This window comes from Battus philenor, unplaced genomic scaffold (genome assembly GCF_028537555.1).
Source record: "Battus philenor isolate CCGP_79_NKW_IND1 unplaced genomic scaffold, ilBatPhil1.0.hap1 SCAF_11, whole genome shotgun sequence".
In the NCBI taxonomy this organism is placed as follows: Eukaryota; Metazoa; Arthropoda; class Insecta; order Lepidoptera; family Papilionidae; genus Battus; species Battus philenor.
The window spans coordinates 11,954,286-11,976,623 of record NW_027181673.1 but is presented as its reverse complement, the minus strand read 5'-3'; the positions used below and the strand labels follow the sequence as shown (position 1 = coordinate 11,976,623).

Genomic DNA, 22,338 nt, shown 5'->3' with positions numbered 1-22,338 from the left:
GATTTGGTGTACGATACTTGTCAGTGTTTTTCGGTTGAGTTGTACAGGTGTTTTTTCTTTACCGGCTATGAAATCTCTGTTGTATTTTTTTCTTAGGTCGATAATTATCTACCACCACCATTATTACCATTCAGATAGGTGGTGCATGTTCTAATGTTAACTCTGTTCAGCGAATGTAATAGATGTTGCCATTTCTTATCATGCCGTAAGAGTATCTCACGATTTCTGTAATTTAGTTCCCTCTGTTCCATCACAAAGTATACTTGAATTGTTGAGTTTTAGTTATAAGAAGTTTTAATACATATTATGTTTACCAATTAAGAAGGTAAGAATTAAATTACATGTCTATTTTTCCCGCGCTATTTATTCCACTGATAAATTGTATAGACTTATGTCATAATGCTTTTAATTCATCTGTACGATATTAAGTAATATGAACAGCGTAGTTTTTTGTTTTTATTATTTAAATTCTATTATGTAACAATTACACAAAAACGCAATATTAATGTGTGGTATGTAGAATTAATTAATTTATTTAAACGGTAATAAGGTTTTTCACTCTTAACTATTTGCTTTTTTGAATTTGTTAGGAATGTGCAATGCGCTATTTACGTAAACCATTTCTGAAATTAAGTAATTTTTCGTTAACATTTTATTGTTTTAAATAATTTACAATTGCATACACAGTTATTAGTGAGTATTCGTAGATTTATACTTCAAATGTACTATTTTTATAGGTTTGATTTTAGTATGTATTGATAATAACCCTTGGCTACAATTTGTATTTTTTCCTTATTAAGAAAGGACATTTTAGTAATAGAAGTTGTGAATTTTTAACTAAAAATATTGACATATTTAACTGTAGAAAATCTAAATAATCCACTAAAAATACATTATCGTAATTATGTATTATAATGTAAGTTTATAAAATTTTCTGACTCATGCAAAACATATTTTCCATACTTTGACAGTGAGTGTGTATCAAAATCAAAAGAATGTATAGTGTTATGGTATAAGGTACATTAAGAACTTAACAGATTTTTTAGATTTGTTTGTTGCTTGAACTATTAAACAGGTCTTAGAAATTTTTACGAGATATATAATTTTTAAAAATTATTTTCATTACAAGATAAAATATAGTGTTAAGGCCTGTTTCTTGAGTTACAAAAAATATTTATATAGTTGAAACTGTTTATTTGCAACTGAAAAAAAATATTCAAAACATTAAATTATAACTACATAATTAAGTTTTAATACATTATTAATAATATTATTGCAACTTGGAAAGTTTTAAATCTTAAGTTAAATAAAATTGTTTTAATAAGATCAAAATTATATTGCAATTGCTTAGAATTAAAATTGTATATACCTCACAAATAAGTTATATATCATTAAATGAGCTATTAGTTCATTTCCCTATAAGTTAGTGTAGGTAGTATTTGGGTCATACAATATATTCAGCATCAATACACTACATTTGAAGTGTTTAGCATTGATTTGCACTTATCATGTGTAGTGAGTGTTAATGTATGTACATTGTGTTTACTCATTGCTTCACATGCAAGTTATGTACATGTATGTTATTTTTCATGAATAAAAATCTGTTCCAGTTTTAATTAGTAAAGCCCACGGTTCAAGGTTTTTTTGTATAATTTAAACCATTTTGGCATTCAAAAAATCAGAACCTAATAAATTAGCAATTTATCTCCATTTATATGAGATTTGCACCCGTGATCTGGTAACTTTTTTTATTTATTTATTTTAGTGACTCTTTTATTTACCATTATAAAAAAGAGTTAAATTTTTTTATAAAAGATAGCACAAGAAACCACCAGTGATCACTGTATATATGGAGCCATAACTCTTCAAATTTGGTAGGAAATATTCCTTTTGCCAAGTAGATGTCAGCTAAGAATTAAATAATCTGGCAGAATTCCACTCAAAAAGGTATTGTAGGACTTTTCAACTACGTCATAAGATATATAATATTAAATGCAGGTATAAAAAGTTGCCACAATAATTTTTTGGCATATTAAAAATTATCTACAAATAATTTTAAAACATCAAACACAAAATGCAAAAATTTATTTATTTTTACAATTAAAAATAATTATCTTTTATTGGCTATTTAAATTTGTTACTAATCTATAGTAAGTGTTCATCAGGAGCATTTATTTCCTTACCTAAATATAAGTTATATTTAATCATTCGAATTTTATCACATTGCTTTCCTTTCCTAGTCTATGTCTGCATATCGTCAAAACGCACAAAGATGTAATTATTCACTATAGCTATAAATCTTTTCTGATTTCACGTGCGGTTAGAACGTCGTATATCTATCAATAACTATAAAAAGTATATTTCATCTGTGTGTTACATTTTACAATTGTATATACTTTTAAAGTATACTTTGCCTTTTTTGCCCCGGAGTGTTACTACTACCCATATGGCTTTTGTAGATTGCACGGGTTTGAAGTGGTAGACGCCTAGTCTACTATTTTATTTAAAGTAAAAGGCTATGTAGCGTTCACGTAAGAACGCTTCGTATCGCTGGCCAGTAAAGCCACAATACTTTTTGTTTTAAATCATTCTCACAAATTTAAATCGGCGTTCGAATTCAAATTTAAACGTCGTCAATGATTTGACGGTTATTGTATTTGGGTTGAACAAATACTTATACAGATGGTGACACGTGCTTAAGTGGTAATTTACCCCCACGCGTTTGGCGGGTACTATAAGACTTAAATTACTTACTTCCATTTACGTTTCTCTTTTCTTCCGTCTGTAAATAGGAAAGGCAAAAATCAGTCGCTAACTTTATAAGTTACTCAGTTTTTTTTTTTAATTTGGAAATATAATGAATGATGATGAATGTCCAAAAAAGTAGAAAAAATAGTATAGTAACAAAAATATAATCTGATAATAATTACCGATCGACCCGATTGTTCAGCCTTCCTGGACATGTGTGCCAAATCATGGGCTTCTATGGGATGTCCGCTTAGTAACTCCATGGAATTTACCTTAGCGACACAAGAGCTTCAAATTATATAACGACCCGAGCCGAGGCTGTGATACTGTAAAGACATGTAGTTTAAGCGCCTTCCATTTTTTTGTGACATCAACTTTTACCCAAGTGGCATTAGCCGATTCCGCGGCTTTGAGGATGCAGAAAGCGCTTACCCTAATGCCGATATATGGTAGCAAAAATCGAAGGCCTCCTGGGGTGTCTCGGTTCAAAGCTTAACATATAGTTCCACCTGACTGTATCTGCGACTCGAAGCTGTAAATACCAACAGGCTAAGTATAGGGCAATAACAAAATAAAATTGAATATTCTGAAAATATTAACACTATGCTAATTTATTGCAAGGGCACGTAGGAAAATAGCTTAGAAAACTTTGATTTTTTACGCATTTTCACTGTTTATCGTACCTATATTTGCACAGTGTATCATCGGTTTTTATTTTCGCATGTCATCATGGTTGATGCGGCTTTACCACTGTTAGATTTTTTTTCTATGTGAATAATTATCGGTTGTTGCTTAACTGGAAAGATATCTAGATTCCACTTGGAACACATCTTTTACAAAATACGCAGAGGACAAATATTTCTACATTACTTGCTTATTACAACTTTTGACAAAAATTACATTGTCATCTTGAAGTCGTCCATTTTAAGTGTTAAGTGTTATATTTTAAGCACTTTAAGTATTACATCTACTGCCAATCACCATATATAAAGTTATATCACTCTGATATAAGTTACATAAATTTATTTTTAAAATTTTATTTCGAAAGGCCAAAAACTCCTGGCGGTATAAAGTCTACAGGGACAGATAGTAACGAACTTTTTTTTATATGTTGCTTGAATTTTAAAAACGACTGTTTATACCATATTATCATTACATTATTTAATATATCTAAAACTATTGATTTTTAGATTGGGTGTACTATACATCAATTAATAGCAAACGCGCACATTCACCCATTTCTAGCTTTTAAACGTATAAACATCCTGTATACTTAAAGACGACACTTCGTATCTATGATTTATATCTAAATTAAAAAGGAGATTTGGTACACTAAATTAAAGAAAACCAAATTTTACTTAAGAAATATTATAAGAAATGAAAACATTTTGAACGGCAACAATGAGTTGTGTTTCTGAATCGTGTGAAATGTTCATTTGTTTAACCATTGTTCACTACCTTCTTACACGTAAACATTCACTGTATCTTATGTTTCAGGGCTTAGTATGGAGTGTGAGATAATACAACGCATTATTTTATTTACATTCATATAAATGTTATTGAATGTTATCAAAAATATTAAAATTCATTCTTCTTCGTTCCGTAGTTTTATAACATTTTATGCTCATTATAAATATAGTTAGAAGGCGTAAAAGTATCACGCTACGTAAAATGACTCTGTCATCACCATGATCATCATAATAGCGATAGGACGTATAATTTTGGACAAAGACTCTTAAAGGTTTCCAATAAGACCGGTTGGAAATGGCCTGAATCCAGGGTGTTTTGATGATCTTAACAAGAACGTTGGCCTATGGGTGGACGTCTGATGCGATTGCCGGTCCTACTGACCCCACAGATCTACTGGTTTCTACCTTAGAACCTGGAAGCCCCGGCGTCCACCTGTTCTGCGCGCTATGTTGCTAATTCGTTGAACTATGTCGGTTAGATTCGTAATTGTCTTAGAACATATTTTCAACTTGTAATCAGCGAACCGATTTGATCCCTGTTAATTCTTAAATCTGGAATTAACAACGCGTATTTTCTAATAGAACCTTGATATATAGAATCAAATCGCTTATCCTGGTACAACGCATTTTTTTTGTTCATCAAAAGTATCTTTGGCTAATTAGCTACAGTATATAAAACAAATGTCTTTAATTTGTTTGTATTAACTTATCGCTCACATATTACATAAATTAAATTTTAAAAAATATGTGTAATCAATAAAGTGACGTGTTTTTCTTGTGAATTTCCTATAAGACGCTGTATTTACATAGTTAGGGATACATCACTTATTAAAAAAAAAACTCATTTTTTGGCTGTATACTATTGTATACCTTATAAATAAATAAAAATCAAAAAAGCTGTTTAGGAATATCTTTAAAAATAAAACTTTCAATTAAAAATTCCAAATTTAAAAATGTATCACGCGAGAGCCTCAAAGATACTTAATTACGAAACTGATAGTGGTAACCCGTACTTGGTATTGAACTCTCTGATAAGCTTTGTTAGAGGTCGCTCTGACCCGCTTAGGACTCATATACAAACATAAATACTCAGTGTCGCTTACAACGCCGTGGTGTGTAGACGTGTAGTGTGGCTGTCTAAAAAATATTAAAAGGTATTCATTTCATTTTCTATTATTCATTTACCGATATTTAAAATTCTTATTACAATTAAGATAATTTGTATTGCTTTAAAATAAATTGATTTAATTATTAATTTTAAATTGTAATTATATATCTGTATATGTGGACGATAGATTAGTGTTATTATTATTTCGTTTTTACACAATTACGAAGTAAGTTATCTTATATGCATTAAATAATTTATAGATTTTTACGCTAATTTATATAGCGAATCAAAGGTACATGAAATGAGATTAAAAACAAGTTATGTTAATCTGAATGTATTTCTTAATTGGTAATGTTTCTCGTGTTAAATCCAGACGTCTCGTGACCCGGGTATTGATAACCGTCGGCGTCCCATACGGTTACAAATTCTGTCTCTTTGGCGTTTTATCTAAAAAAAAATCTTTTATTCGAAAGTGTTTCGTGCTGCCATAAACTGGGCAGGCATTACGCAGTCACGAAAAGTAATAAGCACGTAGGAATGCGGCTCGATAATCTAACATAACATTAGCTTGAACGTTCCTCTTCAACATCTTTACGCAAGACGGTTTTGTTAAAATATTTTATGTGCTTTATGTAAACTCTAAATGAAGAATATTAAAAAGGAAGTATTACGTATTTAATCTTACATTTTCACATTGCAGCTCAAAAAGTATTTGTCACTAAATCAATTGAAGTATGAGAAAATGTTGAGTTATATCTATGTGTTATTTGACATGAGATTGTCCCAGTTGTGGGATATATATTTTTTGTGTGCTTATTTATCTATTTGTCAAAGTTCTTATTAGATATTCAGTTTTAGAGATGTGATAATTACATTTCAGTGCTTAGAGATTGATCTGTTGTCATTGTAAGCAATATCTGCCGAGTACAAATCGGAGGTTCCGATGTTTTGATTATATGTAGTGGTACTGAAACTACGCTTTAGGAAAGCGCGAAGGGGGTTAGTAATGAAACCACGAGTGCCGCCGGTGATGGCGGAGGACTGGCGGTACGGTACATCTGATCCCCGTCACCCCCCGCACATACCTTAGGAGCGGTACTGTGATCGCGATTTATGGTGCACTATTCTTTATATTGATTTTATTCAATAAGTTGAATAAAACCATTTTTCTGATACTATTTTGACAGCGACAAACATTGAAATAGTTTTAATATTTTTACTAACCATTACATGCATCCAGTGATAGAGGTTAAACGAGGGGCTCCAAAAACAGAGCCATGAAAAGCCATTACGTGAAATTAAGAAATCAATTGTGAAACATAACCATTTATTTTATAATTCGAAGAAATTAGCAATTTTTTGGTACTTATACGGCCTGCCAATCCCGTGAAATGGCACTATGTAGCGGTCCGAACCGAGCCTCTCTAGGGAGCCCATGAGTATCGCCGCCATATAAGAGGTTTTGGACTTAGCGGCTTCTGGACTCTGCCGCGGAATCTGCGAATGCCACTTGAATAGCAGTGTAAAGCCTGCATATTATTAGGAACATATAAAGTAAAGAACGTAATATTATTTTAATGAGTCAAATCGAAAAGCCTCCTAACCTAAATATGTAACACATATACCTGTTAACAGTATGTTGTTATTATTTATCTGTTTTTAAATTAATCTAATAACAAGGTCGAAATACTTTAAATACGTGTATAGTTAATAATAAAATGAAGGTTCACATTATTTCCGGCACTTTGAATGTTGTAAACATCATTGTGTTTATTTAAAAGCCGCTTATTTTTTTACGTTCACGATGTTCTCTGATAATGATAATAGTCATTACATTGACCGATAACATTGAGATTGTAAGGTAACGTAAAAATTGTTTATGGTTCCGTTTATTTTATAGGATTAAAATAACGTACAGAACATATTTATTTATTTATTAACACTTTTTGTACACCATAGACAAATATAATAAATAGAGGAAAAACAAATCATGTGGTACAAGAGGTGGTCTTATCGCTCGAGGCGATATCTACCAGACAACCTTTGGTCGGAGATGAGAGACATGAAAGAGAGGGCAGTTTAGAGTGTACGAACATACAAATTCATTCATGTATATAAAAACATACTTCACTATATACACATAAATACAAGAATACGTACATATACATAGGATATATATAAAATTATTTACTTTGGAAAGGTACTACAGAAAAACGAATAATTAAGAGATGCTACACAGTATTCTATTGAGGAACATGGGCATATAGTCATTAATATAAAGGGTAAGGCCAAGTCCGACGGTGGACGTCTTACGGCTAAAACATGATATTGCGTATCCATTTTTTGATATCGTGTCATATATTTCTCAAAGTATAATCATTAAAAATAATACAGTAAATGAAACTAATTGAGATGAAGTTCGGCTTTTTTGAACCTTGTTGATTTGAAATCCAAATTTCATTTAAGTGATTTAAGACCTCAGCGGCTTCATAAACTCTGATAATATGTAATGTAACGGCATGAGACTCCCGGGGACTCCCCCGTACGAAGTAATACAGAGGGTTACTTAAGTGTCTCAAATGATGATAATAAAAAAAGAGTTATAGTAACTGGTTTAATCATAGTATTAAAATCTAGGACAAGATTTTAAAATATCGGTCAAGTGGTAGTCTTATGATAAGGCACCGTGACTTGCAGATATAGGTCCCGCGTTCGATTCCTGGTAAACGCGTATTTGGACTAAAAATTCGAAAGATTTAACGTATTTACCAACCGCAGTGTATTAAGGACTCCGTGACTTGGCCTTGTTTCTAACAGTAATAATAAGTGTAACAAAAGCTAAACAGGGTCGACTTGACTTAAAAAAAAAACTTACATGTAATTAATAAAGTTAGACATACCATAAATATTTATAATAGTACAATGGCCGAATGCACAAGGGAAACTACACAGGTTTTCAGTAGTAATAACTCAAGTAATTGAACGCGGCGACTAAGTTGGCGCGGCGTATTAATTTTAGGTTTAATAAATGTTTATTTAACGCATTTTAAAAAATAAACTTTTCGTTTGTTATGAACGTATTCATAGAAAGACCTGAATATAAAATCGAAAGGGCTAAATTTAACTTCAAAAAAATGGTTAAACTAAAAACTTAAAAAAAATGGTTAAATCTATGGATCACCGTGATCATATCGACTACATTGTGCGCTGTCTTTTGACATATTTTATTTAAAAAAAATTATTGTTCAGAGAACCCTGACTCATGTTAAAAATTTTAATGTTATCTATACCTATTACATCACACCTGTATAAAGTGACAGTCAATATTCAACTTTATTCTTTTATCATATATTCGAGTTAGAACTATCTTTTAGATTATAAAAAATGATTATTTGATTAAAAAAATACAATAATATATCATTGATGCATACGTTTATCTTTAAATATTAATCAATATGATAACAATAGTGACAGTTTTATTCCAAGTTACATTCTTTTACATTCACAGTGAACTTTCTGAAAGGTGATTTCAAAGATTTTGGCGTTAAAAGTGAAATTTTTCGGACATGATATATTGTGAGTGATGATAATCGAAGGCATTTAGCATATACACACATTTATATATATATACATATCGCTATTTACATCTTCGTCAGAATTAAGGTTCTGTTAGATTACAGACCAGCCAGGCCACATCGACCCAGAAAGTGGTCTGACAGGCTTGTTAAGGTTATCGGAAGATGCCGAATGGAGGTCACTTCTTAACCGGTCGCAATGTAAATCTTTTTTTAATATAGTGTATATTTTTCTCAACGTATATAATAATACTTTAAACTAATTGAGATAAAGTTGGGAAATTTTGCCCCTGTTCAGTTCGACTCCTAAATATAAGTGATTTGAAACTTCGGCGGCTTCTTAAACACGCAGAATATGCAATGTAGCGGCACAAAACTCACGGGAATTCCCCCGTACGAAGTAATAAAGAGGTTCATATTGTGTCTGAAGTGTCAACATTTAAACAGTATTTGTCAAAACTATATAAAAACTAGTTTTCGAGCTAGGTGACGAATATCTGATCAGGAGGTCGACAGTCTCTCTATTGGTTTATCAACAAACCGGTAAAAGATCAATGACCGGCATTGGCCCAAAAGTAACTGTCAACCGGAGTGTCATGGTCGATAGCTTTCAAAGTTGTTTCTGCGAATAGTGGTTAGTTTCGTTTTATGAAATTCATTAGTCCATTTTAAATTATGTTTTTTCACGGTGTTTTATTATAAGCATTTCCAATATCATCTATTTATTTTTATCTTATCACATCAATTTATTTAATGTAAAAAAATTGTATTAAGCTACCTAACGCGATAGAAGTTTTTCCTGAAATCCCGGTTTAGTTAATCACATTGAAACAAAATAAATCAAAATAATTCATTTCAGAAACGTAGTGTTTGTTTGTGTAATGTTCAATTAAAAATAAGAATTTATATAATGTTGATGCTTTTCCAACACGAGAGCAGGCGACTTACAATAGACCACGTGAAAACCATCGATTTTCAAGATTGATGCTACAAGCTCTTAACAAATTTCTTTGCCAATGATTTATAGACATTACAATTGCAAGGCGCATTGGAAAATGTATATTTTTCCATAAGAACCTTCTACAAAGTATTACGATAATTATAAAAGAAAGATGAATGAAATGACCAAGGGGAATATGTAATAATTTTTGTATGTGTAGATGTAACAGAATTATTGAAATAATTCGTTAGTATCACAGAATATATATTTTTTTATTTCGGTATTTATTATGGTGCAGTGTTGCCAATGTCAATTGTATATTTATTTTATAGAAAAAAGCTGTACGGGTTATTTATAATTCAAGAGTATATTCCCTGAAGATATTTAAAAAAAATGATATTCTAACTGTTACTTAACAATACGTTTTTAAATATCATGTTCATGCGCCATGATTTGAAATCTTACAAGAAAAACAGAGACAGACGCGTAATATATACAAGAAAAAAAAATAGTCTCCTAAGCCGAAATTTCATCTTAAAAAAATAATTCCTTCAAGCGTGTAACTTGGTTGGTTGACTCATTTACGTGATTGATATTATAATGTACACGTGAAAAATTGTTAAATTTAATTTAAAAGAACAATTGTTGAGTTTTTGGCCGGCTCTTCTCAACAAATAAGCGTTCCGTGCTACTACCTGAGCTTTCTTTCATTTAACAGTCATTATCATTATGGTGGAACATAGGACGTCAACTACGGGACGTAGTCTAAAGAAAAGCTGTTCATTTAATCAAACACACTCTTCAGTAGTAGGACTTCAATCAGTACGAAGCCGGATAATATAGCAGTTGACTGAAACATTGCGATTTAATCGAGTCAGCCGTCGAAGGAATAATGACCACGTTTTGGTTATAAACATTTTTATGACAGCTATTAACAGTCATTGCATTATTCTAATATCGCATTTGTTCGAAATTTGATCATATTCTTTGCTGCAACATTACTGTGATTAGCTTCATTGCTTAGTAAATACGTTTTACTTATAAATACTATATCATCACCTACGTATCTCGAAGAATTGTTCGTCTATAGTGGCAAAGGCACATCGCTCGTGAATTCGACGACTGTTCTGGCTGAAAGATTCTCGATTGGCGACTACGAGTCGATAGACGTAACGTGGCGAAGAATCAAAGTGGTTGCTTGTTTTCGGTTGAAGTTGATGCTGTTAGCCCGGGTGTTTTCACAGCTCCATCGGAACTGAGTTCACAAAACTTTAGGATCCGTGAACTTAAAAGTCAAGGTGGTGGGAAGTAGCTTCATGCGACATGTGCAAGTTCAGCCATTATGACGATAAATAGGGGAGGCCTATGCCTTGTAGCGGGTATCTAACGACTAATACATAAATAACGAATACACATTTACGAATATCATATAGTTGAAACTAGAAGAAAGTTGAAACTAGTAGAAGTTTTGTATCGATAAAAACATTGAAATACGAATGGGTCAATTAGACAGAGAATATACCTGCTGACATTACGAAAATAATTTTTCTTTAATTATTTTCCACTGTAAGGCATAGACTCCAAAAGATATCTGTTAGTTGACATACCATAATCGCCACGCTTGGCAAGCGGATTAGCGATTGCATTGTGGTATTATGATACGCAAAGGACGCTGCTGGCTATCCGCTGGAAAATTGTTAATAATCAATAACAAACCTATATCATTTATACACAGAGCGTGAATTACATAAGATTGTATCTCGAGAATCTAATTTAGGACCTGCGATCACAAATCTTAGTCCTCTACCGCTGGGCTACGATTGCTAAATAGCTGCTCTCAATTTATTCATTAGTAATATATTAAGGTCGCCTCCATAGTCTTGCCCTGCCTCCTACTTGTGACACTCCGCACCGGAAATCGCGTCTTTTACAATATAACAAAACTACTCACCACACCACAAAACCAGTTCTTGGCGCCGCCCGCGCCCTAACCGCGAACATCTTACCAAGCTGTTCCTAGCCGCATACACAATATCGACACTACACAGCTCTACTCTGGTAGAGCGGTTTACTACGTACCATCATCATTGTACAACTGGAATGCGTCTATCCAGCTTCTGTATTATTTTTTAGTTCACGGACCCTTCCGCTCCGAGAACTCAATTTCAATGAAGCTGTAAAAGCCCCCGGGCTAACAGCATCAACTTCAACCGAAACCAAGTAGTCCAAGTTTGGAATTTTGCATCTAAATTTTTTATCTCTGGTAATCATTTAATAGCAAGTAAAATGCAATACTATGTTATATCTTGTAATTATATCGTTCTCATCTATGGTATTATACATTCAAAGTAATAACTCTCACTTCTCTATATAATTAACTTCTGAGAGATTGCGACACATTGATACTATCTATTTGCATGTATATGTAAAAAGGGTTTTTGAGTTCGATTTTGTTCAAGACGACCTGGGCTTTTACATCTGTGGTAATAATGTATAAACTAAGGTAATCAAATCTTTTGCGGATGAAATTATTTACGGTCAGCGTGGTATTGTAAGCAAACGACCCATTCCAAGGTCGACTGTTTTGTGTCGAAATCGAAGAAGGAAAAATGTTTTAGTGAATAAAATCTTAACAGACGCTCGGCTAGGCTACTTGCCACCAATTAAAGAAACAAAAACAGTCGAGCCGTGCAAACGATCTGCAATTTAGCAATGGCGCCAATTGATATGTCGTTTCAAGGTGACAAGCATGACATGCATATATGTATCATTATCAAATAGTCCAGAAATAGTGTTTACAAAACTATAACTTTGTAGGAGCATTATTATTTACGTTATATATATATATATATATATGTATGTATGTATGTATATATATATATACATACACAATGTTATATGTTATATATATACATACATATATATTTCTAATTCGTATCGCTAGGGTATTTTGCTTACAATGTTTTTGCATTGCGCAGACCGGAAGATGGATTGTCGCTATTTGATACGGATCTCTCTTGTCTCCGAGCCACGTGACAGTCCTTATAATCATAATTTTCTTGCGTGACTTGTGATAGCGTATTTCTTCATTAGATTCACTAATTTTGATAGAAAGAAAAACAAATGAAAACATTAAATAGAAAAAACAGTTGAAATTAAATCTTACTCGTTTCTTTTTAAAATTTGTTATCTTTTTGATATCATAAAAACCGGACATACACAAATGGCACAGCCAGACACTGTATTACACGTTTGTACAAACTATTTCGAAATATAAAGGCTGGTAAACCTTATATAATTCACAATTTGTGGCATTATTTATATAGGATTGTTACTGCTCTGGATTTGGATTGTTACTACTGCTCAGCAGCATCCTCTGCGTACCATAGCACCATACTGCGATCGCCAACCCGTCTGAGTGGCGATTATGATGTATCCCCCCACAGATATGTTCAGAGGAGGCCTATATTTCCACCTATAAGGTGGTCGGAAGGCCCATATCCAGAAGTGGACGTTCTACAGCTGAAATAATTGTTTTCTACCTTTGTTTTGCGTATTTATTTGTTGTAAATTATATATCACAAAGTTAATTTTGAAAACGGATCACGACCGTAGATCTCAATAGTTGAAATAATTCTCAGTCATGTTAACGCAAAATATTATCACTCTTTGTTTATTTTTCTCGTCTTAAATTTCAATTTACAATTTCTTTAAAATGTGTTCAGAATTTTTAGGTATAATCTATAACTAAATTACTAACCTCACTGAATAAATTAAAGAGGGATTGTAATACAGTCGAACAAGGTGACCTAGACGCTATTTTATAATCAATAGGTGTGCCTTGAAACCATTCAGTGCTAATGTATTTATTACCTGGAACATTGTGCTCTTTTTTTTTATAAAAATTCTATATGTAAGATCTGTAACATGATGTGATTGAATAATAATTTTTTATCTGTTCATTTATTTTGACCTTGTTAATTATATGTTGTTGCCTGACTACCACCACTTCGTAAAGCGTTAGCGCTGGGAGAAGAAATGGAGGAAGAAACTCCAGCAACGCTTCTTTCTATTATAGTAAGATCGAAGGTTGGTCTCCCTTTGACATACCAACCGACATCGACGAAGACCGATTTGTTGATCATAATGAAACTGTTATATTGCTCTATAGCAATAGGTCGAAGCGAAATCGCATGCTGAGGATTCTTTCAGGGAGGTTATGATTTGACTAACAAAAAAGTCTTTTATTGATTTGACCTTCATATTTATACACGCAAAAAGGATGGTTATAGCTTTGATTTGCAAACATTAATAAAAGTAACGATTCGGTGTTTGTCGGAGAAATAGTGCAAATCATTACGTAAAAATTTTCATTCGGATCTTTGCCAACACTGCAAATATTTTCGTGTGAAACATTTATATTCTCTACATGCTTTTATAGAATTTTTTTTTTGTCTGTTTGCTTTGTGTCATTGACTCAACAGTTTTTCCGTTGGTATAAAAGGTCATTGGACTTGAGGTGTCAGAATGCTTTCTTAAGGGCTTCAGTTCGGGCGATTATTTATTTAAACTTATGAGGAACAGTCCATATAGTGTCTGTTGATGTTAGTGCTGTTAGCTCTGAGGGTCTTAAAGCTTCGTTGGTCATGAACTTGAGGAACTGAATACCGACATCTGGTCGTTAAGTAATGACGAGATAAATTAACCAGAATGATGGTCGTGAATTTAGAAATGTGAATATATTTAACAAGTTCTACTAGGTGGTCGAAAGTGAAATACGGATCCAACCTCACATCGCCGATGATAGGGACAAAAAAGTGGGGTAGCGTCGGCTGTGACCGAGCGTGAAAGGGCTTGAGATAACTGTGGCGCTTGACCTTGGTTCACCGCACTCGTGGTGGCGTGCGATTTAATAAAGCTAGGGTTGCTGAGGTAGTCGGGTCTGTGCGTGAACTGTCTTAAGTGTCTGAACAGATGATCTTGCGAGTCGTTCTTTTTTTAAATGACCTCCGCTATTGGGGGCCTCTCACTTTCCCCTATCGTATTTCTGGAACAAACTCTTACAATCTAATTATAATATATAACATCCTTAATTAAACTACTTATTTATTTTCACAATTAAACATTTGTTGCAAATTTACATAACTTTCTATTTTGTTTATTTTACCTTTATATATTTCACAATATATATTTTTTTCCTATTCATTTAATTTCTTATCCGACCTGGACTTTTTTCACTTTCATTCCTATTTATTACTTCCTCAATTATCGCTCTGCAACATTTGAGGAACGCAGGTCTGTCTTTGTCACTATTTATTAGTGCGGCGATGCTGTCTACACTAATCTTTGTTCCTAACAGGAGCTCGAAATCGCAACGGAGTCCTTCGAATGCGGGACAGTTGGTCACCAGATGCATGCGAGTCGGTTGTGGAGTCTTTGATGTTCGAATAGTAAGCACTTTCTTAGGACTTCTCCTTCTGGTGATGAAGGCGGAAGGGAGAGTATAGCTAGATGTGCTCGTTATCAGACGGGTTGTGTGAGATGGAACCTTTTACTGTTAGTTCTTCTAAACGGACAGATGGTTTTACAAATTGAGCGTATGTTTTCATTTGTAGCGATCTTTGGAAGAGGTGTATGTTTTACTGGGAGAGTCTAGCAGCTAAAATGAATGAATGGTTAAATTTTTGTAACAGCATCATTCGCCATATCGTTCCACACCACTTCAAGCACAAAATGTATACACATGTTTTGATTTTCACCAATGCGAGCGTAGAATATCACTGAAGCTTGATACCGGCCATTTTAATTAGAGGTATATGTACATAGACGTTGATAGTTGTGCCTATGTAACATGGTTAAAAAACAATTTATATTACAATATATAAATATCCTAGTAATAGATATGAAAATATGTTATCCAGGAAAATGTACATATTGATTTAAGTTTTGCATTGTTGTGTGTTACTATAATAACTTTATTGCATCACATTTAATGACGTATGTAAATTTTAATTACCATAGTACGAAAATATAGGTAATATATTTTTTTTCTGGAATAAAATATTTAAAAAAGTTTGTTTATTTACAGGTTTAAATCGACCGAGGCAACACGAAACGAATAACCACAAGTGTGATCACGTTGTAGCTTAATCTAGTCATATTTTTTATTATTATTTTTAAAACGAAAATGAAATAAATAAAAAATAACAGTTTTTTTTATCTGTGTGATTCAAGCTGGTACTTATTAGATAGTTTATATAATACGTAGTTCCTAAATAAACATGCAGATACTAAACGCTAGATGCGCCTTGAGGGCTTCGGCGTCACAGCTGCAGGCATGGTGCTCGGTTCGCAGTCGGACAGCGACAACCGTAAGTAACAAATAAACTACAAAGTAACATGTTCTGTGCGGCAATTTTTGAAGATTTTCCTTTCAGCACACGTGGGGCATATACGACCTACACTTTAAAAATTAAAAAAAAAGTTGTTTGAGACATATGCTTTACACTTTTTCAATACTGCAAAGCTATAATTGGCGGCGAAGTTTTAAAATTTAATATACATTACGTACGTGTATACGTGATGTGAAGTTATCTATATTCGATCCTACAATTAATTTTCTAAAAATCCTTTGTTTTTCAATGAGAATTGCAAATGGCCTGAACGGATAGTGCAGCGAGGGTCGTATACGCCCCGCATGGAATGTGTAAAAAATAAAAACGAACACGGATATTACTTATATAATCATCCATTTAATCATCATATCAGCCGATAGAAACTCACTGTAATATTTAATGGAATCAGGCGTTACCTCGCGGAGGTCCATCCTAAGTAAGAAAAGGACCAATATTTAGCCACTTCCGCACATGCAGTGGTAGTCGTGCAATGAAATGCACCGCCCGCCAGCCCTCTGATAAATCCAACACCGATTAGGGCCAAACACAGAGTCATTGACTCTGTGTTGGCCCTAATCGGTGTAACAAATAACATAACTCCTGAAGATGCCTCGTGGAGGGGTGAAACACGTGTTGAGTAATTTGGTGGTGGCGGTTGTGTGATTCGCATTGTTTGCCGCATACGCATTTATCAGCGGGCTGACGGGCGGTGCATTTCATTGCACGACTACCACTGCATGTGCGGAAGTGGCTAAATATTGGTCCTTTTCTTACAAACTCACTATAAGTCTAAGGCTTCCGCCAAAAATCCTGATATCATGCCGCTTGCACCGAGCGATTTGACAATTTTTCTCTTTCCAAAAGTCGATGTGCAATATTTATCGCCTGTACGCGTGTTGTTGACGTTTATAAAATCCGAATGTATGCACATAGTCATTATATATCAGAGAAGTATGTCATGGACTTTCTATGAAATACATTCTTTTCTTTATAACTATAATATAACTATGTTTATATATTATAACTATATATCTATAATTTCTCTTGTTTACGGGAGTGTCAAACATGAATAATCTTTTCATTGTTCTTTTTCCAAGTATTCTTTGGGTTTTTATTTAATTGCGGCTTAGAAAATGTTGTAGCATACGTTAAACATATTGAGGGACTTTTTATATGAATATATTGCTTCTGGAGCATACAACCCTCTAAAATTAATCAGTGTATTGATTTGTATATATACTTAAAAAAGGCATATGTCGAATCGCCGTTTATATAATAGGTGATATATGACTTTTTGTACTGAATTTACTTATTAAAATATTGCTGTTATGGTATATATTATAATTATTTATATTAATATATATTATCTGTGGTTTCTGAAAATGCTTTGTGCGTATCAGTTTGATAGCATGTATACATCTTCAATTTTTTTACAGTACTAATCGCCCTGTAAGGTTATTCACCGACAAATTATTGTCCTATGATAGTCAATGGAAATTATAAATTAATAAAACATATTTCAATGACATCCTTTGTTTATTAATTTAAGTTTTTTATCATAAACAATTGCTTTTAAAAATAAGTTTCAATTTCGTTATAAATTTTTTAGTACCTAGCTTTCGTTTCGTTTCGTGTTATTACTACACTAAGAAATAATTACATTCTAAGAGATTTTTTTTTCAGATTTTATTAATGTAATTTTTTATACAATCTCTAGATTATAGTCAGATCTAGTCTACTAGGTATACAGAGCAGTGGTAGCCCAATGGTAGAAAACTGAGACTAGCGATCATAGGCTGTTGGTTCGATTCTCGAGGCACGCTCTTATATAATTCACACTTTGTGAATTAATTATATAAGATTGCAACGGCTCACAAACAAGTTTACATAAGATGGGAAGCAGCGTCCTCTGCCTACTATAATACCACACTGCGATCGCTAACCCGCCCACCAAACGTGGCGATTATGGTATATCCCCCCCATAGTTATTTCTGGGGGAGGCCCACGCCTTGGCTGAAACGACAACTAGGTATACTACCCAAAATAATTTAGGTAGTAATTAATTTAGCCGTACCTAACGCGCGGTAGTTTTCTTTTCTTTTACGGGTCGTGGAAGGTTCTTAGAGGATAGAAAAAAATGGAAAATTTGAAAGGAAAATTGATAAAACATCACTTCTCTTTCATCATATCACAGAGTAAATTAAACTGCTTGCTCTTGCTAAACATTTCGACAGCATGTAAGTCTATCGTAATAACTACCTCGGTTGTTTTTGTGTGATGACATATCTGACATATGCAAACCCAAACATACACTATTTTTTTTAATTCTAAATATATTCGCTGGAAATTTACAAGTCTTCCATGTAGCCGTTAATTAAACATATATCAAAACTGTACTTAGGCGTTTTAGAATGTGATTTAGTTAAGTCACTTTTGAGTCTTTCTATTAGTGACAAATTTGCACGTAAATTGCCGATTAAAAAGTTAATCGACTGTTTTCTTAAGATGCGTTCTATCTATAATTAGGGTACTGTATAAGATTATAAAATACAAAACCCTGCGTGACTATGATGACATTGTAAGATAGTGCAGTACATTTATTACCTACGTCGTTTAAACCGGAATACAGTAATGCAGTTGTATTAGTACATCCACGAGATTTCAGTGACGCCGCTGACTAAACCCGTCTTATCCGGTCATACGATATGGGATCGGAGGGTGGGTCATGCGCTTTCAGTCACGTGTTATTAAATCTGTTGTTGAAACCGTTCATGGTGCGAATAGTTGCAATTTTTTTTAAATATGAACAAAAAGACAACATAACCTTGTGAATTTATACATACTTTTATCAAGTTTCTCTATTTAAATTTATTTTTGGCTTCGAATTATATATTATAGCCGTTTTGATTACTAATTTAGGAAGTTTCTCCAAACAAAAAATATATGATATATTAATTTTGTCTTTCTTAATATGATGCAATTGAAATTTGTTCAATTATTAATACAAGTGTAAAGCTGCTATTTTTTACATTTAGTAATGGCAACTGATTATTTTTAAACAAACTACAAATTATTTTTTATTATTTTTAGGATTATTAACCTGGCAACTTTTTTCATCTGTCACTGTGCATATGCACATAAAATACTGTAATTTTGTATAAATTAAAACAATAAACAGCAGTTTGATACCACACATACTTGTTTTACTTAACGAAAATTTATTTTTAATTATTTTTGTTCTTGTGCGTGTTGTCATTGACAATATTATTTTTTTTTTAATTTAAATCTATAGACAAAAAAATACCAGGCGAAAGAATAGACAAGAAAATTAAAGTCTTCATAATTAAAACGAGTAATAACAAATAAAATTTTCTTTTTTCTTACACTGCGACATTTTAGTAATATTTATTATTGAATTCCTTTTATTGCACACGATATAATACCGTGAACAAAAGTAAGGTAAAAATTTCATTTAAACTCGCAGGCAATTAGGAAGGCAGATATTTTATTCCTAGATTGGTAGATCTATAATATTTGACAAGCGTCTATTTGTCAAAAGGTGGAATATCATTTGGCTCATTCCAAACCATTTTGAAAGACATTTTGTGTCTCAAAAGCGTCAAGCCTCGATTGGTGCCAAAATCGCAACGATAACTTTAACAACGGATAATGCTTTATTTTCTTCTTACAAATAACATGACATCTATCCTTCACCACATCGCGCATACACCTCACCTGATGTACATCGTTTTTTGACAGTCTTAGGGATACTACCCTCATAAAAATAAATCTAACTAATCTATTACAACATAATGAACTATAAACTTAAATATTTCCACATATATAAATACTGGGATAATTTAGTTTAAATGTCGTAGAATCACTATGTCTAAAATAAATAATAGGTAACCTTTTTATGGATATTGTTGATAACAGAGATAATTGAGCTTGTTAGCGCTTCGTTCAATATCAGTATAAGCTAAACTATGCTGATCCTGACCTTATTACGCGAGCTAGTTTGCGAGAGATCATTTTCATTTATCAATCATCTGTACTTTGCAATGTCGACGCTATTAAGCCGTTCTAAAAATATCGCTGGATCTTCTTAAACGTGTAGCGTTCACGTAAGAACGATTTTTATTACTGGCCACTATGGCCACAGTACTTTGTTTTAAATTATTTTTACGACTTTGAATTGTTCACATATATATACTTAGAAGAGGATTACGCGCGGAGATGACTATATATAAAACTAATATGAAAAATATTTATATATATATATATATTGTAATGATTAAACAAAACCAATGAAATTGAAAATTAAAGGCGAATTTTGCTAGGACAAATCTAAAAGGTTTACTGGCAAAAAAAAAAACTAAATTAACTAAAAAAATAATTAAAAATACACCAATAACTCACGTTGCATCGTGGTTACGTTCCAAAAAAACACGACGCAAGTTGAAATGACGCAAAGTGAATTAAGTTTTTCTATAACAAACCATATAAAGACTCGAACCCAAAAAAACGCAACTTCGAAAATCTAACGACGCACACTGAAAATTAGTACTAATTAGGCAGCGACGCAATTTCGAAAAAACGCAAAACGAAAAGACACTAAGCGAGGTATGGTAATGACATGTTTCATTCATAGATAAATAACTATCCGTTGAAATGAACATGAGAAAATACAATGTAAACCCGGAAATAACCGAAGAGAAATCTAGAAGGATATTTAATAAGGGAATAAATTCTAACTATGGTAAATTAATGCATGTTGCTAACAAAACTGTCATATTTCGTTAACACGTTGACTGCCACTGCAATTTTCAGAAATCTGGCCTAAAATAAAAATTTGATTTAATAACAATATATTATTAAAAACTCTAATTTTAGTGTATAGTTATCATAAAAAGCATGAAAATAGTGTTTTTTTTTAATTTATTATTAAGGTAAAGTAGTAAAATATAGTATTATTTTCTGATTTGGAACTAATTTTATGCTTACATTTTTGTTCGTATTTTAATAATTTAATTTTTTTGTTCGTGCAATGCTGGCTTGTATTGATTTTTTGTCCTATTCCCTAACGCCGTCTATCGATATTAGCACTAATAACCGTAGCTGCAAAAAAATGACAAGCAAACACAGGACGAGATAACTCGTAGTTTCAACTAGTTCTAGTCTAAAACGCAATCTACGAGTTATCTGGTTGTTGGCAATCCACCTGTTAATAAACTTCTACTGAAATATCTATGCGACGTCAATGTATCAAAGAGCTTAGTACTCTAAGTATCGTCTAGAATATAGATTACTGTATCCATATATGTAAGCTGTTAATGTAAATTTGATTTTTTTTTCTGAATTCGCAAAAGAAAATAAATGACAGTACCTGTTGGCGACTCACTAAGTCTTTTAGAACTTTCTTATATTTTTATTTGTTTTTATACTTTTATCTTGACAGTTTATGTTGGTTGGCAGTTTTGCCTGTTCGTTTGTACACGTCTATTGTCTTTATATTATTAATTCTAATTTGTATCGCTAGTATTTATTTACAATATTTTTTTTCGCTTCGCTAAACGCGGTCAGTTGGGAGAGGGTTGCCGCTATTTGATACTGATCTTTCTTATCCCAGCTGCGAGTCACGACAGTTTTTAATCATTATTTACAATTTTTCCTATGGATAAATACAGCTACAATTTATCCATATAAACAATACAATTCGGAAGTTTAACGAAGTTTAAGAAAAGTTACTAGGGATCCGGAATGTTGGCGATTCAATGAGTCATTTACAACTTCTTATGTTTTTATTTGTTGTTTTTTTTTATACTTTTTATATTGACAGTCTGTGTCACGATGCAGTTTTGTTTGTTCGTTTGTTATCAGTCTATTGTTAGTTATTATTTTACTGTTACCTATTCTTATAAAATTATAATTAAATTACCACCATAATTTTCATTTTTTAATCCATTTGTAAAGTCCACACGATCGCCAACAGTATCATCGACATAAAATAATAAATGACAAGCAGCAACTAAGACCGATAATGTAACGCTGCCCTGAAAGTCAAATCCGTTTCTTTGTTAAAGATATTAACAGTCATCAAATC

General features: G+C 32.6%; 1 protein-coding gene across 1 annotated transcript in view; it reads left to right on the top strand.

Moving 5' to 3' along the window:
• Window positions 1–244: 244 nt before the first annotated feature.
• PCB (Pyruvate carboxylase) overlaps window positions 245–22,338 on the top strand; it is a 53,791-nt gene continuing 31,697 nt past the window's right edge. The window contains exons 1-2 of the mRNA XM_068776178.1: window positions 245–325; window positions 15,929–16,211. Of these exons, the coding sequence (XP_068632279.1) occupies window positions 16,122–16,211 (90 nt within the window). The 5' untranslated portion in view covers window positions 245–325; window positions 15,929–16,121. The remainder of the gene's footprint in view (window positions 326–15,928; window positions 16,212–22,338) is intronic.